Genomic DNA, 24,535 nt, shown 5'->3' with positions numbered 1-24,535 from the left:
CTCCGACGATACAAGTAAATCAGAGGACCAGAGATTCACTCCGTTGGTGGCTGTCCCTGGACAACCTGTCACAGGGGATGAGCTTCCGCAGACCAGAGTGGGTCATTGTCACGACCGACGCCAGTCTGGTGGGCTGGGGCGCGGTCTGGGGACCCCTGAAAGCTCAGGGTCTTTGGTCTCGAGAAGAATCTCTTCTACCGATAAATATTCTGGAACTGAGAGCGATATTCAATGCTCTCAAGGCTTGGCCTCAGCTAGCAAAGGCCAAGTTCATACGGTTTCAATCAGACAACATGACAACTGTTGCGTACATCAACCATCAGGGGGGAACAAGGAGTTCCCTGGCGATGGAAGAAGTGACCAAAATCATTCAATGGGCGGAGACTCACTCCTGCCACTTGTCTGCAATCCACATCCCAGGAGTGGAAAATTGGGAAGCGGATTTTCTGAGTCGTCAGACATTTCATCCGGGGGAGTGGGAACTCCATCCGGAAATCTTTGCCCAAATTACTCAACTGTGGGGCATTCCAGACTTGGATCTGATGGCCTCTCGTCAGAACTTCAAGGTTCCTTGCTACGGGTCCAGATCCAGGGATCCCAAGGCGACTCTAGTAGATGCACTAGTAGCACCTTGGACCTTCAAACTAGCTTATGTATTCCCGCCGTTTCCTCTCATCCCCAGGCTGGTAGCCAGGATCAATCAGGAGAGGGCATCGGTGATCTTGATAGCTCCTGCGTGGCCACGCAGGACTTGGTATGCAGACCTGGTGAATATGTCATCGGCTCCACCATGGAAGCTACCTTTGAGACGAGACCTTCTTGTTCAAGGTCCGTTCGAACATCCGAATCTGGTCTCACTCCAACTGACTGCTTGGAGATTGAACGCTTGATCTTATCAAAGCGAGGATTCTCAGATTCTGTCATTGATACTCTTGTTCAGGCCAGAAAGCCTGTAACTAGAAAAATTTACCACAAAATATGGAAAAAATATATCTGTTGGTGTGAATCTAAAGGATTCCCTTGGGACAAGGTAAAAATTCCTAAGATTCTATCCTTTCTTCAAGAAGGTTTGGAGAAAGGATTATCTGCAAGTTCCTTAAAGGGACAGATTTCTGCCTTGTCTGTGTTACTTCACAAAAAGCTGGCAGCTGTGCCAGATGTTCAAGCCTTTGTTCAGGCTCTGGTTAGAATCAAGCCTGTTTACAAACCTTTGACTCCTCCTTGGAGTCTCAATTTAGTTCTTTCAGTTCTTCAGGGGGTTCCGTTTGAACCCTTACATTCCGTTGATATTAAGTTATTATCTTGGAAAGTTTTGTTTTTGGTTGCAATTTCTTCTGCTAGAAGAGTTTCAGAATTATCTGCTCTGCAGTGTTCTCCTCCTTATCTGGTGTTCCATGCAGATAAGGTGGTTTTACGTACTAAACCTGGTTTTCTTCCGAAAGTTGTTTCTAACAAAAACATTAACCAGGAGATAGTCGTGCCTTCTTTGTGTCCGAATCCAGTTTCAAAGAAGGAACGTTTGTTGCACAATTTGGATGTTGTTCGTGCTCTAAAATTCTATTTAGATGCTACAAAGGATTTTAGACAAACATCTTCCTTGTTTGTTGTTTATTCAGGTAAAAGGAGAGGTCAAAAAGCAACTTCTACCTCTCTCTCTTTTTGGATTAAAAGCATCATCAGATTGGCTTACGAGACTGCCGGACGGCAGCCTCCTGACAGAATCACAGCTCATTCCACTAGGGCTGTGGCTTCCACATGGGCCTTCAAGAACGAGGCTTCTGTTGATCAGATATGTAAGGCAGCGACTTGGTCTTCACTGCACACTTTTACTAAATTTTACAAGTTTGATACTTTTGCTTCTTCTGAGGCTATTTTTGGGAGAAAGGTTTTGCAAGCCGTGGTGCCTTCCATCTAGGTGACCTGATTTGCTCCCTCCCTTCATCCGTGTCCTAAAGCTTTGGTATTGGTTCCCACAAGTAAGGATGACGCCGTGGACCGGACACACCTATGTTGGAGAAAACAGAATTTATGTTTACCTGATAAATTACTTTCTCCAACGGTGTGTCCGGTCCACGGCCCGCCCTGGTTTTTTAATCAGGTCTGATAATTTATTTTCTTTAACTACAGTCACCACGGTATCATATGGTTTCTCCTATGCAAATATTCCTCCTTTACGTCGGTCGAATGACTGGGGAAGGCGGAGCCTAGGAGGGATCATGTGACCAGCTTTGCTGGGCTCTTTGCCATTTCCTGTTGGGGAGGAGAATATCCCACAAGTAAGGATGACGCCGTGGACCGGACACACCGTTGGAGAAAGTAATTTATCAGGTAAACATAAATTCTGTTTTTCATTAGCCTCTTTCTCTATTGTGTCCTCATCAAAATCATCACAATTGATGTTTATATCCTCAAATTGTTGAAATACAAAGCTCTCTGTAGCCATACTGCCACTTCTTAAACTTCTGATTGTATGTACACAAATATAATAATTTCCGCTGTTCACTTGGTATAGAATGGACTCTTCAATGTGTATATTAATATTAAATCACAATGCTGTTTTTCAAAGAAATGCCATCAAGTATGAGCCATCTATTTACTGTGGATTTATTTGTGGAACAAGAATACTATAAGACGGATTACACACTTAGTTAAATGCACATTTATACTGTTGATACTATACTTTCTTTATATGTAGTAATAGTGATATTAAGGATACTTATCACGTATTGGCTCATTCCAGTCTCAGTGTGCATTAACCTCTGAGTTGTAAGTCTCTCTTACTCCGGTATGCAGATATGAATGTTAAAAGCATCTTACACGTCTTTTACGTCAATGTCTCACACATGTAAATGGGAAGGAAAAACGAGCCGCTTACCGTAAGGTGAAAACAGAAGAATCCATAAACAAAAAGTGGTAAGCGCTCCAGTATGCTCCTCTCCCCTCTGTGTATCTTCTGATGTTCTTCGTGCTGCGCTACGTCACTTCCGCTACCCGGTCCTGCAATGGAAAGGTTCCTCCGGGAACTTGAAGCCAGTAAGTCCAGTCCGGTGCTGTAAGGACTAAGGTAGGAAAGCTTCACCCACGCCTCCAAAACGAAATGAATCCAGCATCAAAGTAATCCCAGCACTCTAAGGTATGGACACACCAAACTCCAATTGAGTAAAAGCAAAAAAGTATTCTTTATTCCAATGTTAAGTTCTTAAAAACAGCAGCAATATATCAAATCAGAAGGAAGTGGAAGTTCAGGTCAAACATGTTTTGTCTGCAATAACGTAGCTTCCTCAATGACCTATAAGGTTAGGAACTACCATACATGTTTATATAGGGCAAAAGACACCCCCCCCTATATAGTATTAGAATTAACCCTTTAATTGATCAAACACCTATTCATGATAATCAATTAACTAATAGATCCAAAATCTATAACATTAAACAGTATATTAACTGTAATACCAAATATGTAGTATATTTGTTCACATGCAGGGGCTGTGGAAAGAAGTATGTAGGTCATACGACCAGATGTCTTAAGGACAGATTTCTGGAGCACTTACGAGCAATTGATGATCCAGAATCAACTACACCCATAGCCCAGCATTTCCACAATTTTCATGCATCAAATAGCTTTTTATTGCAAGTACAGGGCATTGAACATGTACCTAGACATCCCAGAGGGGGTGATAGAATTAGATCATTAAAACAACAGGAAGTTTTTTGGATCTTTACCTTGGGAACTAGGATCCCTATAGGCCTGAACAGCGAATGAGATGTAAAATTAATTGTCGACTAAAGATATGCATAATATGCTATTTATAGATAATAACAAGTTTGTTTGGGTTTAAACACTACACTATTAGTTAATTGATTATCATGAATAGGTAAAATTTCAGACTAAAAAAGTTTGGTCTGGAATATGGTAATAATGTAAATAATGTATATAATGTCTATTCCAATTTTGTATTCCTCTTTTCCGTTTTTGGATATAGTGAAAAATCATGTATTTGTATAATATTAGATGTGTACAAAATAGTTCTCATTCAATTATGTGCATATATATGTTTCTCACTCAGTAAACTGCAATTAATTAATTGACTAAAAATAGTCAGATATAAAAACAGTATAATGAACTATATATTTGTGCACGTATCATTTAGAAAACAAAAAGTAGCCAAAATTAAGATTAGGTATTCTATCATGCATATTAGAGAAATTGTATTTGATCAATTAAATGGTTAATTTTAATACTATATAAGGGTGTGTGTCTTATGCCCTATATAAACATGTATGGTAGTTCCTAACCTTATAGGTCATTGAGGAAGTTACGTTATTGCAGATGAAACATGTTTGACCTGAACTTTCACTTCCTTCTGATTTGATATAATTGCTGCTGTTTTTAAGAACTTAACATTGGAATAAAGAATACTTTTTTGCTTTTACTCAATTGGAGTTTAGTGTGTCCATACCTTAGAGTGCTGGGATTACTTCGTTGCTGGATTCATTTCGTTTGGGAGGCGTGGGTGAAGCTTTCCTACCTTAGTCCTTACAGCACCGGAACTAGACGTACTGGCTTCAAGTTCCCGGAGGAACCTTTCCATTGCTGGACCGGGTACCGGAAGTGACGTAGTGCAGCGCGAAGAACGTCAGAAGATACACAGAGGGTAGAGGAGCATACTGGAGCGCTTACCACTTTTTGTTTATGGATTAAGCTGTAGTGGAGACTTAACAAAAAAATTGCTCACTTCTGTTCTCAATACAAATTGGTGTTATTTGTATTATTGTACGTCTGAAAGCAGTGCTCCAAAAGCTGCTACTATATAGTTGGAAGCCTACCTGGGAGAGATCTATGTACCTCGTTCAGACAAACCCCCGTAAGTACTGGGCAGTTAATAAACTGAGATTTCCAGCTCTGGCTAAAATGGCCCAAAAATATCTTTCTGCCCCAGTAGTGTGGAAAGTGAAAGACTGTTCAGCTTAGCGTCAAACATCCTTACTAATAGCAGAAACAGACTTGTAGCTAAACATGCAGAGATGCTTCTGTTCCTTAAAAAGAACTTGCCACTAACTTTTGAAAAAATATTCTAATTGTTAGATTGCCTGTTATACTGCTAGTTCTCATCATGCACAATTATGCTCAAAACATACTGTACTCTAAGGAACATCCTTAGATTATATAATTGCAGGAAGAGTGTTCATAGGACAAATTAAGTTAATTCCTATGAACACTCATCCTACAATTATAGGACTAGATTTAGATTACATTTGATTGGTAAGCTTTACCAATGCTCTGTTCACATTTCCAACTCCATAGACTTTAATGGAGTTGGACATGTAATGAGAACATTGGTACAGCTTACCAGTCAAATGTAATCTAGCCCATAGTGTTGTTCCCCATGATTAAACAGTGCACTGTTATATGTTTTACTGTATTGCACTTTTGGTTGGTTGTGATTTTACATTTCTTATTTTTGTTGTTATTATTAATATATTTTATTGTAATATTTTTTATTTATAATATGTTCTGTGAAATTCCTTAAAGTTTTTACACTTTTGTGACAACAAGCAAATAAAACTTGTATTATTTCATAATGTCTTTTGAGTTACAGTTCTTTATAATTATAAAAAAGCTATCTTAAACCATTAGTCTGTATTGTGCTTGGAAAACTGTCACATGACATAAAAACGTAACGATAATTGGTATTAGCGAGTATTTGAAAAAAAGTATCGGTACTTGTACTCGGTCTTAAAAAAATGGTATCGGTGCAACTTTAGTAGTATATGGTGAGAGGTTGGATTAAAATCTTAGTTGCATCTTGTTTGGGTAAATCCCAAATGTTAGAGATCTTTTTACGGTGAACACAGCAAGAACTGGACATGTAGAGCAAATGAAAGAGTTAAATGTGACCCCAGGAAAGTTGGAGTGAGGTGCTCATGACAGTGCAGAAAGGTAGATTTGGGCATCCTCAGTATACAGATGATAGTGAAACACGGGGGACTTTATTCAAGAATTAAAGGATGATATGTAGATTGGAACAAGAAGGGAACAATGAGCTGAACTTTTTGACATCCCATAGAGAGATGTAAAGTGTCAGGGGATGTGCCGAAGTAGGATACACAGAGGGTACCATCAGAGAGATAGGAAAGATACTACAAAAGGGCTGTGTAACAAATGCCAAAGGATATGGAGATTTGAATGTGGAGAGGGTAGTCAACAACATTAAAAGTTGCAGACAGATCAAGAAGGATTGACAAAGAGAAGTGGCCCTTAGACTTGATTGTAAGCAGATTTGTTCTCTTAATGACTGAAGTCCCTGGCATGTTGGATACAAAATCTAGATTGTAGAAGGTCATGAAACAAATACATTTGACATGTAGAAATGGAATATATGTTTATATACTAGGCTTCCAAAATGTTTTGAGGCAAGGGGAAGTAGAGAAATAGAGCTTTATTTGAAAGGGAATGATGAATCAAGAGTAGATTTTCAAGGATGATTATTGCCTGCTTAAGGGATGATGGAAATATTTGAGATTGTATAACATCCCTTATGAGAGCCCCTTACAGACACTTGCAAGAAATACCTCCATGCTCTGAGAGTCCTCCAACATACTTCTGACATGATTTCCGACCTGGAAAGTCCAACAAACTTGCTGAGGAACTCTGACACAACTAAGTCCTTAAAAGCAGGGAAAAGCCCAGGTCTGAATGGCCTAGGAGCAAAATACTACAAGCTCTACCAGCAGCAGCTGATCCCTCCCCTACTATTATTTTTCACACAAATCGATGAAGGTAACCCACTAGGCTCACTATGCTAGAAGCCCATATCTCAGTAGTACAGAATCCTGTGAAATCTTCTGACTCCCAGCAAACCTATTTCCTTACATAATGTACAGCAAAAGCTTTGCAAACCGCCTTAACAAATATCCTCCATATATAGAACACCTGGATCAAGTTGGCTATGGACAACACAACAAAATTTAACAATTGAATTTGCCAAATTTCATTCCTTGCCCACAGTCTTCCTTTCAACAGAGACTGCAAAAGAATTTGATTTTGTACATCAGACAACAATTTTTTTTCTTTCAGACCTGTTAATAACTAGATTATTTTCATTATACTTTTCCCCTATAGCAAGGGTTAAAGTCAATATCATCCTCTCAAACCCGGTCTCGAAACATCGTCAAGGCAGTGTCAGGCTAGACACATCATCAAAAGCATCTTTACTCTGAATAGTGTTTTGTAGTGTTGAATAGACATGACTAAGGGCTAGATGGACCATAAATGTGTTTATATAATTTGCTGCACATTTTTAGATTTTCTAGGTGCTGTTGGGGAAAGGGTGTGCAATGACCCCGCATCAACCTTGCAGCGGGTGGACAAATGTAGCAGATTATTTTCTAACATTCTATTCTTTTTCTGTTTTTCAACAGGTGAATCTATGAGCAGAAATGATATAGGCCAACTGGGAATTCCAGATATCATTTTAGTGAAGACAGATATTTACCCTGATGGTGGTGATATTGGTCCATCTTCTGATTCACAGTGTCCTATGCCTCAGAGAGATCAAATGGGAGAAAAACTATTTGCCTGTTCTGAATGTGGAAAATGTTTTAATATGAAGACTTGTCTAGTCAATCATCAGAAAATCCATGCTGGAGAAAAACCATATTTATGTATTGAATGTGGAAAATGTTTTAGTGAGCAAACAGACCTTGCAAAACATAAAAAAATTCACACTGAAAACAGGCCATTTGCGTGTTCCGAATGTGGAAAATGTTTTAGTTGTAAGCCAAATCTCTCTAAACATCAGAGGATTCACAAGGAAGAAGAAAAATTTGTTTGTTCTGAATGTGGTAAAAGTTTTGGTAAATCGTATTTCAGTAAACATCAGAGAATGCACACAGGCGAGAAACTATATGAATGTTCTGAATGTGGGAAGTATTTTAGATACAAAGAAAATCTTTCTAGCCATCAAAAAATTCATACGGGAGAAAAGCCATTTGCATGTTCGGAGTGTGGAAAGTATTTTAGACGCAAACCAAATCTTATTACGCATCAGAGAATTCACAAAGGCGAGAAACCATTTGTATGCCTGGAGTGTGGCAAAAGTTTTAATGATCAGTCATATTTTAGTAAACATCAAAGAATTCATACTGGAGAAAAACGATATCCATGTTTAGAATGTGGGAAATATTTTAGCCAGAAATCTGCTCTTGTAACACATCAGAAAAATCACATTGGTGAAAAACCTTTTGTCTGTTCTCAATGTGGGAAATGTTTTGTCCGTAAGATATATCTTGATAATCATGAGAAAACGCATACGGATGAGAAACCATTTTCTTGTTCCGAGTGTGGAAAATGTTTTAGGCATAAGTCAGATCTTATTAAACATCTGAAAATTCACACTGGTGAGAAACCTTTTGAATGTACTCATTGTGGAAAATGTTTTAGATGGAAATCCCGTTTCATTACCCATCAGAAAATTCATGCAGGAGAAAACTCATCTGTTCGTTTTGAATCAAACAGTGCTTTAGACATAAGTCAAATCTATTTATCTTAAAATTTAAGGAGTCTGAATGGGGAAATATTTGATCAATGTTTGTTTTAACTCAAAGGTTAAATCGCTACTGTATATATAAATTTGATAGCAATAAATCCATCTTTGTGGAAAATTGTTAAATTAACTTTAAACTCTATATTAAATCTCTCATAAATTTTGTTTAATTAAGGAAAATAATTTATTGCCATATACATTCATCATGTATCTTATTGTAAAATTGCCTCCCTAGAAAGGCTGGAAGCCAAATTTTGTAGCCTTACTGTGGTGCACATTGCTTTGATTCAGCTACATACTACACAGTGATTTTTTTAGACCACAAATTCATATACAACTAACCCTTACTAGCGACAATTAACTGAGGCCAGATAAACATACTCACCCATGTTTTCTAGTGGTTTATTATCATATGCAAAACTCTTCAGATGCAGGCTAACAAAGTGAAAATTGAAATTGTTTTCAAAACATTTATGTTGTATGTTTAGCTTTTGCAATGTAGAAATTGCTCATATATAGTGTGCATGATTTTAAGGTCCCTTTAATTCTAAATTAAATTTATTAAAGGGACACTGAACCCAAATTTTTTCTTTCATGATTCAGATAGAGCATACAATTTTAAGCAACTTTCTAATTAACTCCTATTATCGATTTTACTTCATTCTCTTGCTATCTTTATTTGAAAATCATGAATGTAAATCTTAGCAGCCAGCCCATTTACCCACCAATAAGCAAGCATAACCCAGGTTCTCAACCAAAAATGGTCCGGCTCCTATGCATCACATTTCTGCTTTTTAAATAAAGATATCAAGAGAACGAAGAAAAATTGATAATAGGAGTAAATTAGAAAGTTGCTTAAAATTGCATGCTCTATCATTAAAGAAAAAAATTTTGAGTTTAGTGTCCCTTTAATGCATCTCTGTAATTTGACAATACATTAACCGTTTTCTAAAGTGTATTCATCTGTGATATTCAGTAACACTTTAATTAGTGTTTTTACTTTCCCTTTTTATATTAACTGATAATAATGTACCGCTGTCAGTGGTATAAATGTGTATTCACAACTCCTTAGCATACATGCAGTATATAACCTTTTAATCCATGACTTCTTATTTAAAACATCATTTTGAATAAAAGCAATATATTTCTTTCTGTGCGCATTTATTTAAAGGTGCAATAATACCTAAATTATTTTTATTTGTACTTCAAGTTAAATGCTCAAAATAAAAGAAGAAATAAAAAATAAATTGTTCTCTCAGGTAATTTAAAGGATAATGTTACTTGAAGATTCCAGTCCCATTAAATACCTATTAAAGAGGCATTTTTTTCTTTAGCTTAATAGTGAGTAATAAAGTGCTATCAAGTACTGGAGTACCTGTGCCTATACCTCACTTGTTTTTAGACCTGTTGCTCATGCGCTGAGTGACTATCAGCCTCATGCATGACATCACCGACCCTTTCACAGTACTTTTGTGCATGCATATATATATAAAAAGTTGCATATTTAGGAACAAGCATTGCAGTCATAACTACTTAAAGGGACAGTCAAGTCCAAAAAAACTTATGATTCAAATAGGGCATGTCATTTTAAACAACTTTCCAATTTACTTGTATCGCCAATTTTGCTTTGTTCTCTTGGTATTCTTAGTTGAAAGCTAAACCTAGGAAGTTCATATGCTAATTTCTTAGACCTTGAAGGCCGGCTCTGCATTTGAGAGTTTTTCACCACTAGAGGGCGTTAGTTCATGTGTTTCATATAGATAAGATTGAGCTCATGCACGTGAATTTACAGAGGAGTGAGTGCTGATTGGCTAAAATGCAAGTCTGTCAAAACAGCTGAATTAAGGGGGCAGTCTGCAAAGGCTTAGATACAAGGTAATCACAGAGGTAAAATGTGTATTATTACAACTCTGTTGGTTATGAAAAACTAAGGAATGGGTAATTAAGGGATTATCTATCTTTTTAAACAACAACAATTCTGGTGTTGACTGTCCCTTTTAAGAGTGATTGGTTTCTCACTTCATTAAAAAAATTAAACTATAGAATTGTAGTGCAGTGCTTATATAAACAGCAATAGTAAGGTGAATATAATGCTTGATCTTGTATTACTTTCTAAAGCTGGGAATTGCTTGGCTTGAGAATAACATTATAAATTACTAAATAAATGCTGTAACTGATTGCATACCATTCACAACAATAGTCAAATATCAAATCAGTTTGCAACAGCAGGGAGTGTAGTAATCCATTCTATTTTACTAATGAAGGCACAATAATATGCAAGTATCCTGTTCAATGACCCCCAGAACCAGCATTTACACCAATATACCATCTCCCAGGAACTTAGTAAGTCTTTTGTTCAAAAATAACACTTGCCTAAAGTGGTTCAGATAGCCAATCACTGATAAAGATGAGGTTAATCAGTTCCTATAATAATGTTCAAGTATACACTAGAATCAAGCTTTTTAAATAGATGGTGCTTGGTCATACCAGAAAACCTGTGGGTCTAAGGATATCAGAATCAATCTTTCCTGACCAATGTCACAGGTTTCTACAGTTATTCATTGTAAGTTCACCTTGAGATGGCATAGGTTCCGCAGACCCAGTGATCTTTATCTAAAAATGTCCTGGTCAGGGTATATTTAAATAAATTAAAAGAAACATTATAACAGTTTCCACTTCAAATCCCTCTTTTCAACCTCTTAAAGGGACAGTCAAGTTGCAAAAAAACTTTCATGATTTCAATAGGGCATGCAATTTTAAACAACTTCCCAATTTACTTTTATCACCAATTTTGCTTTGTTCTCTTGGTATTCTTAGTTGAAAGCTAAACCTAGGAGGTTCATATGCTAATTTCTTAGACCTTGAAGACTGCCTCTAATCTGAATACATTTTGACCACTAGAGGGCATTAGTTCACATGTTTCATATAGATAACATTGAGCTCATGCACGTAAAGTGACCTAGGACTGAGCACTGATTGGCTAAACTGCATGTCTGTCAAAAGAACTGAAATAAGGGGGCAGTCAGCAGAGGCTTAGATACAAGATAATTACAGAGGTAAAACATGTATTATTATAACTGTGTTGGATATGCAAAACTGGGGAATGGGTAATAAAGAGATTATCTTTCTTTTTAAACAACAAAAATTCTGGTGTTGACTGTCCCTTTAACAATTGTATAAAGATTCTTCTAAACCACTTAGGGCTCCATGTAATGGCGGGCTGACAGCTTCTTAACTCGCGAAGCTGTCCATCCGCCCTCGCTACACACAGGCAGAGGATCTGTTGATCTGCTTGCCCGTATGTATCATTACACACTCATCACCGAGAGGCAGCGAGCTCTCAGTGATTTTCCCTTTACCACCTCAGAGGTGGCATAGGATGTAAGAAGCAGCAGTCTATTGACCGCTGCTTCTTACATTGCGAACCTACCCTGCGGGCTCCGGAGCTGTGCATGAAACCCTAGTGTATATTATGCTATGGAATTTGCCACCTAAATTGCAGAGCTTTTGTTCAAATTTGCATTATCAATGTCCTATATATGAGAGTTCACTGTATAGCATGGCATAAATTAGATTTATGTCAAAAGAAACATAGCAATAATATAAAATATCAGTGGTTTTCCCACAAATATCCTTATCGGCTATAAGAGTTTATTTCAGGATTGTGGAAGGTTTTCTTTGCTCATCTCCAGTACATGGACTTACGTTTCCCAGAGGAAGTACACAACCCCTAGCTACTGTACAGAGCCCTTCATCTCAGCTCAAAGTTTCCTAGCTGTCGTGATCTGCAGCCAACTAATAGAAATATAGTTCTGAAAAAAGGAACTCAGTGTAAATCTAATAACCATTAGCAACATGGTCACAAAATTATTATACAGGTACTAGTGTTATTGCATATTCAGAGATGATACCCTAAACCCCCTCTGTTTCAGTTACCCTGCCTATGACACCCCCACTGGAATAACTACCCTACCACTATTAACCATTAAAGGAACATTCAGGGCAAAATTTCAATGCACATAGATGAATTACATTTTAATAAAAACATATTTGCAATATACATGTATTGGAAAAAATCCTTCTAGTAAAAGTTATCACTGTTTTAGTGTTAACAATATTCTCTGCACATGCATGTAAGGCATAGCATCAACATTTTAAATATTGCAGCTGCTCACAGCACCAGTGGGACTTGTATCATGTCAGCAATTAACAAATTGAATCATTACCAAATGGTGCAAGCATCTTAGGCTCTCTGAGCAAGTGCTGTGTTTAAAATGCTGGTGCACGTTACATATTTAAATACACTTTTCTATTCCTCTATATATAGATGATTATATATAGGTATAAATATATATAGGAATATTTATTTATAAATACTTAGCACATATTCTGCTATGTGTAGAATATTGGAATGTGAAATGTTTACAGTAAATACAGTTAAAACCTTTATTAAATATGGATATTGCATAAATATGCTTTAACATGTTTTCACCTACTTGACTTGCAAAGGGCTCCAATGCACTTTTATATAAATGTCTATATATGTGTACGTATGTATTTATATATATATATATATATATATATATATATATATATATATATATATATATACATACATACATACATTCACATTCATATAGATATTTAGACATGTATATGTATGTTGAATATGAATTCCAGTATTAACCCTGAACAGGATACCATATAAGCACTATGGTCCCTTATTGTGTGGGGTGTATTTACCCGAAAATGTAAATTAAAACATCATACTTTTGTATAAGTAAAAAATGGGTAAAAATAAAGAATAAAAAAAAATGTGATCAACAATAAGTGTGTTCTGGTTTTAGTTATGTGGATACGGTATACAATATTGAATATTCAGAACCAATGATATTGGTTTATAAATTTCTAAATAATTTAGATCAAACGTTATTTGATTATAACGTTTCCATCTAAAGGGGAGGAGAGTCCATGGCTTCATTCATTACTATTGGGAATTAAGAACCTGACCACCAGGAGGAGGCAAAGACACCCCAGCCAAAGGCTTAAATACTTCCCCCACTTCTCTCATCCCCCAGTCATTCTTTGCCTTTCGTCACAGGAGGATGGCAGAGGAGTGCCGGAGTTCGGAGTAGTCTCTTATGGAGGGTAGTACTCCGCAGTGGGACTGGAGTTTTAAGTAGTACTGTCAGTCTCTTAGTGAGGGCCTGGGCGAAAGTTAGAGGCTGGAGATGCAGGGAGAGTCTGCGAAACCATCCCTACTCACATTAACAGCGTCATAGGCAATCAGCATTGACAAGTTTCGCTGCCTGCTTTCTTCACTCAAGTCCATGTCAGGAGCGATGCTACTAACCTGTCACACTTGAAGGGCCGTGTTCCTGTTCCACGGTGTAGATTCTGGTAAGATCGTTTCATTTTTTATTAATGATAATAACATAGACAGGGTCACAGTGTGACGCCTTTTTATCTTTACAGAATCAAGGGTTAATATTTCTGGAAGGGGGATTATTGAATGGGGGGGTTTATACATGATATTGTTTATTGTGTCATTGCTGGGTTATGTGCGAGATGGGGCTCTAGCAATGTGTGGATCTTTAAGGTTACTTGCGGGAATCCTACGCGGCCATTTTTGGCACGCTTTTCCCTAGTGCAGGGGCGCTCCTGCCAGGCATTTCACGTGACCGGGTGTGTCTATCCTTCTCTGTTGATCTGTGAAGCAGGAGACATAGTGGTTTTTATGTAGTCTGGGTCCTAGGAGCTGGTGAGTTCCCCGGCCATTGGTGGTATAAAGGTGCCTTTTTGTAAATTAGTCTACCCATAAGCGCAAGCGATGGAGGACTCTGACGCGTTAGAGGGCTCTCCCTCCTTAACGAAGTCTCATTCCTGTGTTTTTTGTGAGGAGGTTCTGGTAGATCAGCCTGCTCAACTATGTTCCACATGCCTTGATAAAGTTACAACATCTAAATGTAAACGGATGTCTAGTACTACTGAGCCATCCACCTCTGAGGGCTCTTCATCCCGGGAGGTGCGTTCCCTACATTCATCTCTGATTGCACATGCAGCGCCCCGGGGTCCAACCATTGCTCCTTTGGGAGAGATTAGTTGGCCGTCAGACTTTGCGGACCAACTGGAATCGGATTTCGAAAGTGATCCATGCTTTACCACGTTCTGCTAAGCGCAAGCATAGGGTTCATCATAGCGGCTCGGCACAGGGTTTGTCATCGCTGATGGTAGATCCAGAGGCTCTATATGATGACGAGGCCCACTCCGACTCTTTGGAGGAGGCCCCTTCTGGGTCGGAGTCCGTGTCATCTAAACCTCCGGCAGCGGAAGAGCCTGGTTATAGGTTTAGGATTGAGAATTTGTGCTTTCTGCTATGGCAGGTGCTTGCTACTCTGGAGGTTCCGGAACCTAAGATACCAGAGGAACCTGTGATTCCTAAGCTTGACAAGGTATACGAGGACAGGGTAGTACCTCAGTCTTTCCCGGTTCCCGTTAAGATGGGTAATATTATTAAGAACGAATGGGAGCGATTAGGTTCTTCTTTTTCCCCTTCTTCCTTTAAGAAACTGTTCCCCGTTCGGAACGCTCAACTTGAGCTGTGGGGGGCCATCCCTAAGGTGGATGGGGCTATCTCTATGCTCGTGAATCTTGGTCTGCGCATCTATCTATCTATCTATTGGGTTCTTGTAAAGCACGGCTATTCACCCGTAAGGGTCTCAAGGCGCTGAGGGTTGCAGTTCAGTGCGTACATGATCTCCAAGTCAAGGCTGTTGTCCCTGCCTTTTCAAGGAAAGATCCTGTTTGGTCCAGGATTGGACTCAATCATATCCACGGTTATGGGAGGCAAGGGAGCTTTCCTACCGCAGGATAAGAAGGCTAAGCATAAGGAATCTACTTTTTGTCCCTTTCATGCGGACAAGGCCCAAGAGATCTTGGAAGCCGGCTCAGCTTAGCAGTTTAAGCAGAGTAAGAAGCCCGCCGAGACTAAATTGGCATGAAGGGGCGGTCCCCAACCAGTCTCCGGATCACGTAGGGGACAGATTATTTCAATTCTCAGACGCATGGTTGCAGGACATTCTGGACCCCTGGGTTGTAGAAGTTGTCTCCCAGGGTTACAGGATAGGATTCAGATCCCATCCGCCCGAGGGCAGATTTCTCCTGTCAAACCTGTCTTCAAGACCAGGGAAGAGAGAGGCCTTTCTAGAGTGTGTGAGAGATCTCGCCTCGCGGGGTTATCGTACCAGTACCCCTAGCAGAGAGGGGTCTAGGGTACTATTCCAACTTTTTTGTGGTTCCAAAGAAGGAGGGCACGTTCCGCCCGATTCTGGACCTAAAGTGTTTAAACAAGTTTCTGAGTGTTCCATCGTTCAAAATGGAAACGATCAGATCGATTCTGCCCCTAGTTCAATAGGGACAGTTCATGACAACTGTAATTTGAAGGACGCTTACCTTCATGTGCCAATTTACAGGGTCCACTCCAGGTTCCTAAGATTTGCATTTCTGGACCAACACTTCCATTTTTTGGCCCTTCCTTTTGGTATGTCGACGGCCCCGAGAGTCTAGGTGCCATGCTGGCAGAGGCCTGATCCAGGGGCATTGCGGTTGCACCTTACCTGGACGACATCCTAGTTCAAGCACCGTTGTTCAGCCTCGCAGAGTATCATTTGAGGGCTCTTCTTTTGCTACTCCAATCTCACGTTTGGAGGATCAACTCAGGAAAGAGTTCCCTGGTTCCCACTCAGGGTAGAGTTCCTGGGCATGATAATATGAAGATATTTCTCACAGATCAGCAGCGCAGGAAGCTTGCATCCGCCTGTCTTGCCCTTCAGTCCTCCGCAAGCCCATCAGTGGCTCAATGTATGGAGGTGATAGGTCTCATGGTGTCAAGCATAGATGTCGTCCCATTCGCCAGGTTCCATCTCAGACCTCTTCAGTTGTCGATTCGGCGATCATTCAGATCTATCACAGCTGATATCCATTGATGTTCAGACTCGGAACTCCCTCTCTTGGTGGATCTGTCCGGAGCAACTGTCCATGGGGACATCCTTCTTGAGACCGTCCTGGGAGATTGTAATCACGGGCGCCAGTCTGACAGGATGGGGAGCTGTTTGGGGTGCCAGAATGGCACAAGCAACGTGGGCCAGGGAGGAGTCTCTACTTACGATCAACATCCTAGAACTACGAGCAATCTACAATGCTCTGAAGGCATGGCCTTCTCTAGGGCCGGTCAGTTTAATCAGATTCCAGACCGACAACATTACCTCGGTGGCTTACATCAACCATTAGGGGGTACGAGGAGCCTCCTCGCGATGAGGGAGGTGTCTCGGATTCTGGAGTAGGCAGAGTCCCACGACTGCTCGCTCTCAGCGATTCACATTCCTGGTGTGGACAACTGTAAAGCATATTTTCTCAGCAGACAATCCTTCCATCCGGGGGAATGGTCTCTTCACCCTGAGGTGTTTGCGGAGATTTGTCACAGATGGGGAACGCCGGAGATAGATCTCATGGCATCCAGACTCAATTGCAAGCTACCTCCATATTGGTCGAGGTCCAGGGATCCCCAGGCAGAGCTGATAGATGCCTTAGTGGTTCCTTGGGGATTCAGCCTAACTTATTTTTCCGCCGCTACCACTTCTACCTCGTGTAGTGGCATGCGTCAAACAGGGGAGGGCCTCGGCCATTCTGATTGCTCCTTCGTGGCCGCTGAGGACGTGGTTTGCGGATCTGGTGGGGATGTCATCCTCTTTGCCGTGGAGGTTACCCTGTCACAGGGATCTGCTGTCACAGGGTCCCTTTCAACATCGAAATCTAGATTCTCTGTGGCTGACTGTGTGGAGATTGAATGCCTAGTCTTAGCCAAGAGAGGCTTTTCTGAAAGTGTGATTGATACTCTAATTCAGGCAAGGAAGCCAGTGACTCGTTGCATCTACCATAAGGTGTGGAGGACTTACTTGTCCTGGTGTGAGAAGCATAGATATCCTTGGCATAAGGTGAAGGTATCCAGGATTCTGGCTTTTCTCCAAGATGGTTTGGAGAAGGGTCTTGCCGCTAGTTCCTTAAAGGGACAGATTTCGGCATTATCAGTCTTGTTACATAGACTTGCTGAGCTTCCTGACATTCAGTCTTTAGTTCAGGCTCTGTCTAGAATCAGGCATGTCTTTAGACAGTCGGCTCCGCCTTGGAGCTTAAACTTAGTCCTTAGGGTTTTGCAGAGGGTTCCTTGTGAACCTATGCATTCCTTGGACATTAAGATTCTGTCCTGGAAGGTTATTTTCCTGTTGGCTATTGCATCAGCACGCAGAGTATCTGAGCTAGCTGCCTTGCAAAGTGATCCTCCTTATCTGGTGTTTCATGCGAATAAGGCTGTGCTTCGCACTGGGTTGGGGTTTCTCCCCAAAGTGGTGTCTAACCATTACATCAATAAGGAAATAGCTGTTCCTTCTTTGTGTCCTAACCCTTCTTCAAAGGAGAGGTTATTTCATAACTTGGATGTGGTTCGTGCCTTGAAGTTCTATCTTTAGGCTACAAAGGATTTCAGACAGTCTACATATCTCTTTGTGGTGTATTCTGGGAAGTGCAAGGGGCAAAGGGCCTCTTTGTATTTTTGGCTGAGGAGCTTGATTCACTTGGTTTACGAGACAGCAGGGCATAAGCTTCCTCAAAGGATCACGGCTCATTCAACTAGAGCTGTGGCTTTGTCTTGGGCCTTCAAGAATGAGGCCTCTATGGAGCAGATTTGTAAGGTGGCTACCTGGTCCTCCTTACACACTTTTACAAAGTTTTAAAAATTTGATGTTTTTGCTTCTGCGGAAGCTGTTTTTGGGAGAAAGGTTTTGCAGGCTGTGGGGCCCTCAGATTAGGGTTCGCATTTTACCCTCCCGGTTTCATTCAGTGTCCTCTAGAGCTTGGGTATACGTTCCCAATAGTAATGAATGAATGAAGCCATGGACTGTCCTCCCCTTTAGATGGAAAACATAAATTATGCTTACTTGATAATTTCATTTCCATCAAGGGGAGGACAGTCCACGGTTCCCGCCCGTTCTCTGTGGGACGGACCTAAATTTAATCATCTTCTGGCACCTTTTATACCCTGAAATTTCTCCTACTGTTCCTGGTTCCCTCGGCAGAATGACTGCGGGATGAGGGAAGTGGGGGAGGTATTTAAGCCTTTGGCTGGGGTGTCTTTGCCTTCTCCTGGTGGCCAGGTTCTTAGTTCCCAATAGTAATGAATGAAGCCGTGCACTCTCCTCCCCTCGATAGAAATGAAATTATCAGGTAAGCATAATTTATGTTTTTTTATCACATTATTCTGCCTTTCATAAATGTGCAGTAAATATTGTGATTCATTCTTCCAGATTACTTAAACTGATTATTTGTTATTTTTAAAACTCTCTGACAGTAAAATATAAATTATTAGTGTTAAAGCCTGTGTACACGGGCCAAAATGTCCCCCTCCAAAATCCTTTCCCTAGCCTTTTTCCCCCTCTCCACTCTAGGATCCCCCTGCACCTCCTTCCACTTCCCTGCCGCTCTTAGCAAACATTTTTTCTGTAGTGTAGCGGTCACACCTGTTCCCACCCCCCTCCAGTGATGGCCGCCCACCCGCCTCCCTCCTAACCCTCCCACACCACCAACGATCGGCACCACCGCTGCCTGATGCAGAGAGGGACACAGAGTGTCCGTCTCTACTTCGGTACCTCTGCAAGACTTTTTCTGCACTGCCATACTCATGGGGCATGAAGAAATAGTGCGATCTCGCAACTCTCAGCGAGACCGCGGCAGAGAGAGGCCCAGGATAGTAGCGTTGTACAGGGCACAAACCTGGTCCTTAAAGGTTTAAAGTCCAGCGATGTCCTTGCACAGTATCTACTGTGCATCAGTGCTGGTCGTTAAGGAGTTATAGGCCAGGTATGTTTGTCTCGTGCTGCAGTCTCTATTGCGCATAAATGCGTCGGACAAACATACGTGGCATTTTATAATATAGGATGATAATAGTAACTCTACATTTACCCCAATATCTCTTGTATTAATTAAATACTAGACTGTTTAAATAAATCTGCAGAATCACTGCGTACAGTAGGTCTTGTGACTCAAATGGTAGTTATATGCTACCTGATTTATAGTGTTAAAATGTATGTGCTGATCAAAATTATACTGCCCTTCATAGATAAGCGTTTTTAATTGATCATATAATCTCGATATTGTATTGATCTTATAAATGTATCAACCTCAGAAAAAGGCAGTCAATATTGGTCAGCCTCTCCTATTTTCGGTATCCAAAACCAATTGAATTATCTAACTTTTATTTATTAATGTATTGAATTGCTTGAGGTCACATCAAATAAAACTACCTCAGTCTATTAAAGTGATGGTAAATCCAGCGTATAACAAACGGTAGACTTTACCATCTCTAAAAATCTAGTGGAGTGTAAGTGATGAGATATGTAAAAATGGGTGCTAAACTCACTCTTTCTGTGCCATTGCACAGCATTAAATTCACCTGCTCTGTCCGCACATCACTCTCCTTCAATGAGGTGACATTTGTCATGCACGGCTATTGGTTTAGAGGTGCTAGTGGCATCTTATTGGTAGAAGAGTGATGTGCCATGGGCGTCCGGAGCTGCTGAGTTTAGCACTGTGCAACGGCACAGAAAGGATGAGTTTAGCACCGTTTTTTACATATCTCATCACTTAAAGAGGCCTATTTCACAACAGTCTTATGGACCTGATCCAACAGTGCGGATCAGGTCTGCCAGACCTCGCTGAATGCGGAGAGCAATAAGCTCTCCATATTCAGCATTGCACCAGCAGCTCACAAGAGCTGCTGGTGCAACGCCGCCCCCTGCAGACTCGCGGCCAATTGGTCGCCAGCAGGGGGGTGTCAATCAACCCGATCGTACTCGATTGAATTGTGGCGATTCCTGTCCGTCTGCTCAGAGCAGGCGGACAGGGTTATGGAGCAGCGGTCTTCAGAGCGCTGCTTCATAACTGCTGTTTCTGGTGAGTCTGAAGACTCACCAGAAACACAAGCCCACAAGCTCCATACAGAGCTTGATAAATGGGCCTCACTCTTGATTTTTAGTTATGGTAAATCCTAGCATTTGTTAAACGCTTGGATTTACCATCACTTTAACTATTATATAAATTATATGGGGGTGAAGATATATGTTTCTTTTTCAGCAGTTTAGTTTTAATATATGATTATTAGCTACCCAGAATATATTCTAATTGATACTGTTTACTGCTGTAAAAGAGTAATAATATATTCCTCCCAGTTGGAGGTAATCCAGTTTATAAATTGCACTAGTGGTTAACTCGGAAGCCCTTGTAAGCATTTGTGATGTATCAAAATTGCTTGTATTTTTTATACTATATAAATGAATTTCAAAGTTGCTCAAAGGTAGCCAGTTGGGAAATGCTGATCATTGCAATTCCGTTTCATTTATATACTGTAAAAATGGTTATTTGTTTTAAATTTACAAACAAAGCGCTATATTTTCCCTTTTCTGGTCTCATATTCATTAGTAAGTGACTATCCCTCAAATTGTTAAAGCACTGTTAATAACCAGCATAAATATCAAAGTACACCATTCTTATTAGCCTCAGTATTTTAAAAAAGGGTTCCCATAAGCCCTCTCCTCCCTCCTTGTTTTGTCGTTAACCAGCTTTTTCAAAAGGTGAGAAACCACCATTATTGCGGTCTTTTATTGACGAGTGTCACGCAGTCACCCCCTTTAGAAACATCATGGCTGATGTAATCTATGGTTAATCACTGCCATCCTAACTTGCTCTTCTATTATATAGGTGGCTGATTGTTAATATCGGTCTATACTAATTCCCTACCTTGTATTTTCCAGATAAAGTACTACATTTAGAAATTCAGGAACTACAACATTAAGGGCCAGATTATGAGTGAAGTGCTATCTTAACATTTGAATGTAAAGGGGCAAATTTGCCCGTTTACGTGCGCACATTAAATAACCAGCGATTAGAAGTGGCTGGTTAATGTTAACGCAAGCTTGCGGTTTCACTTTGCACTAAGCACAATAAGCCAGAGGTCAGACCTGCACAAAGCATTTATAAGTAGTTATGTGTGGTGTTTTGGGGAAAAAAAGCCACTTTAGGTGTCTTTACATTGAACTGAAGGGGGTCTGTGTTTTCTCTATAAATATATATGTATATGCTTCTATACATATATATGTATGTGTTAATATGTGTATATACACATATAAACGCATAAATATATACGTATATAAGCATATACACTCACCGGACACTTTATTAGGTACACCTGTTCAATTGCTTGATAACACAAATTGCTAATCAACCAATAACATGGCAGCAACTCAATGCATTTAGGTATCTAGGCGTGGTGAAGAGAACTTGCTGAAGTTCAAACCGAGCATCAGAATGGGGCAAAAAGGGGATTTAAGTGACTTTGAACATGGCATGGTTGTTGGTGCCCGATGGGCTGGTCTGAGTATTTCAAAAACTGCTGATCTACTGGGATTTTCATGCACAACCATCTCTAGGGTTTACAGAGAATGGCCTGAAAAAGAGAAATTATCCAGTGAGTGGCAGTTGTGTGGACGATAATGCCTTGTTGATGTCAGAGGAGAATGGGCAGCCTGGATTGAGATGATAGAAAGGCAACAGCAACTCAAATAACCACTTGTTACAAACAAGGTATGCAGAATGCCATCTCTGAATGCACAAAACATCGAAAATTGAAGCAGATGAGCTACAGCAGCAGAAGACCACACCGGGTCAGCTAAGAACAGAAATTGTGGTGTTTCAGTACAAATTCTAATCATTAAATAATGAAGGTGTCATGTAATTCATTTTCCTTGGAGGATGTTGTCACGGATACCAGGCTGCAAGGGTTAAACCCCTACTACCTCACCCCCTCTCGTTTCTTGGATGCTTTGGGCTCCTCAGAGCAACCGGGATCCCCCAGACCTTCCCTTTTTGTGAGAATTTGTGTGTGAACCTGATCTTGAAAGAGCTGGTCTCTGATGACCTATCCCTCTACCAGCCGGCCGCCGCACCCAGCATCCTCCGGAGATGTTTACCTCCCACCGCTTCAGAGGCCCCTTGCCCCAGAGCTCCGCTCTTTTGGGGACTGGTTCCCTTTTTGTGAGAATTTGTGTGTGAACCTGATCTTGAAAGAGCTGGTCTCTGAGCGACCTATTCCTCTTCGACCGGCCGGGCCCCTGGATCTACCGGCCAGCCGCCACACCCAACATCCTCCGGAGATCTTTACCTCCGGCCGCTTCAGAGGCCCCTTGCCCCAGAGCTCCGCTCTTTTGGAGACTGGTACCCCGTGGGGAGGGTAAGATGTGGGCCAATTGCCAGAGGTGAGCTCTATAGGGAACCGGGGTTTCCGAGCCCTACTCAGCAGACTGCTCTTCGGCTGGCCAGCCCCATGGAACTTCCGGCCGGCCACAAGAGCTCGGATTCCTGGTCCCCTTTACTTCAGGTCGCTCCCTCATCCTAGAGCTCCGCTCTTTTGGGGATTGATACCTCTCAGGGAGGACAAGAGGTGAGGTGATTTCCAGGAGTGAGCCCTCTTAGGAACCAGGGGTTTCAGAAGACCTCAATATTAAGCAAATGAAAAGAAAGCAACAACCCGTATGTATAAGGTTATTAAAAAATGACAAGGCAGCACTCAAGTACCATAAAGAAAAAGTGGTTTATTAGACTCCTTTCACAGATGTCCGCGACACCTTATTCACTTATTGAGTCGAAGTGTTAAAAAGAACACCAAACAAACATATATATACAAACGCTTAACAAGTATTACAAGGCCTGGGGAAATGTAAACTAATCAAGCATAAAAGTATAATGAGCACATAAGTGTAAAAACACGCACACAAGAATATACCTTGTATATGCATGAAAGAAAATACACCAAATTGCACAATGTAGCAGACTAACATATAAAGCTAACAGCATATAATGTGAACAGTCCATGTGGAGCACTTAGTGTATAATACACGCTCCAGCAATGTCCTTAAGGACCGTAACAGCCCACTGCATTTGTATAAAATCACTCACAGGTAAAGATAGCAAGCTGAATTATGAAAGCCTCACCACATCTAGCGGTATAGATTCTGTTTAAGCTTTTATTGCGAATCTCCAACTGGATACAGACAACCAAACATTGAGCTGAGCTGCAGCAAACACAGCAATTAAAAGCAGCTGATATCCATGGTGTAGATGAAATCCAGTAGCGCAATTCCTTTCCAACAAGAACAGACACAGGAACAGACAAGGCTTCTAGAGCTGTGCACTCACGCTTGCAAACTTGAATTTCCTTGGAAATGTATAGGTAGTTTCCATAATAAGCCTTGAAGTAATTGCTTGTTTCAAAAGTTGCCGGTGCAAGGAACGTCAGACATGACGCGTTTCTCCCCTCCCCTTCGTGGGCTAAACTTAGAGCTTCGTCAGATGCAATTTGTTGTTTAATCCGACCTTTTATAGCACCTGATAATTGGTTATTTTACATGTTTCTCCTTTATCATTTAAAGGAACCATCAGCAACATAATCCTTTGAATTTACCGTCAATGTATTACACAATAACAGTTAAAGTTATCTCAGTAATGTGTACATATATAATTTGCATGTTAAATCAGTAGAGTGCACACCTCTATAGTATTTTTTTGACTTCTGGTATCTTTGCAGCTTGTATTTAAACGCTGTTTATTGTTGAGCACCTACTACATATATAATATATTTCTTTTTTGGAAGTTGGCAACATGACTTTTTAAATCTCAGATGAGAGATGGCAGAGTGATGTTAGTGAGGCGTTTAAAGCAAATTTTGTCATTGATGAACAAAACATTGATGAAAAAAGTGAAGATATATTCACAGCCTTTAAACTATACAAGGCAAAAGCTATGGATGAAGACTTCTCCCGGCTTGATGAGGATGGATGTCCGGTCTTCAAAAACTGTAAGTGGATCTTCGGGGGTTAGTGTTAGTT

At 40.5% G+C, this 24,535-nt stretch overlaps 1 protein-coding gene across 1 annotated transcript in view; it reads left to right on the top strand.

Moving 5' to 3' along the window:
• Positions 1-24,535, top strand: part of LOC128638500 (gastrula zinc finger protein XlCGF57.1) — a 212,806-nt gene that overhangs the window by 120,876 nt on the left and 67,395 nt on the right. The window contains exon 6 of the mRNA XM_053690488.1: positions 7,423-8,502. Within this exon, the coding sequence (XP_053546463.1) occupies positions 7,423-8,502 (1,080 nt within the window). The remainder of the gene's footprint in view (positions 1-7,422; positions 8,503-24,535) is intronic.

This window comes from Bombina bombina, chromosome 8 (assembly GCF_027579735.1).
Source record: "Bombina bombina isolate aBomBom1 chromosome 8, aBomBom1.pri, whole genome shotgun sequence".
Lineage (NCBI taxonomy): Eukaryota > Metazoa > Chordata > Amphibia > Anura > Bombinatoridae > Bombina > Bombina bombina.
Note: the sequence above shows the minus strand (reverse complement) of the source record. Positions and strands in the feature narration are given on the sequence as shown.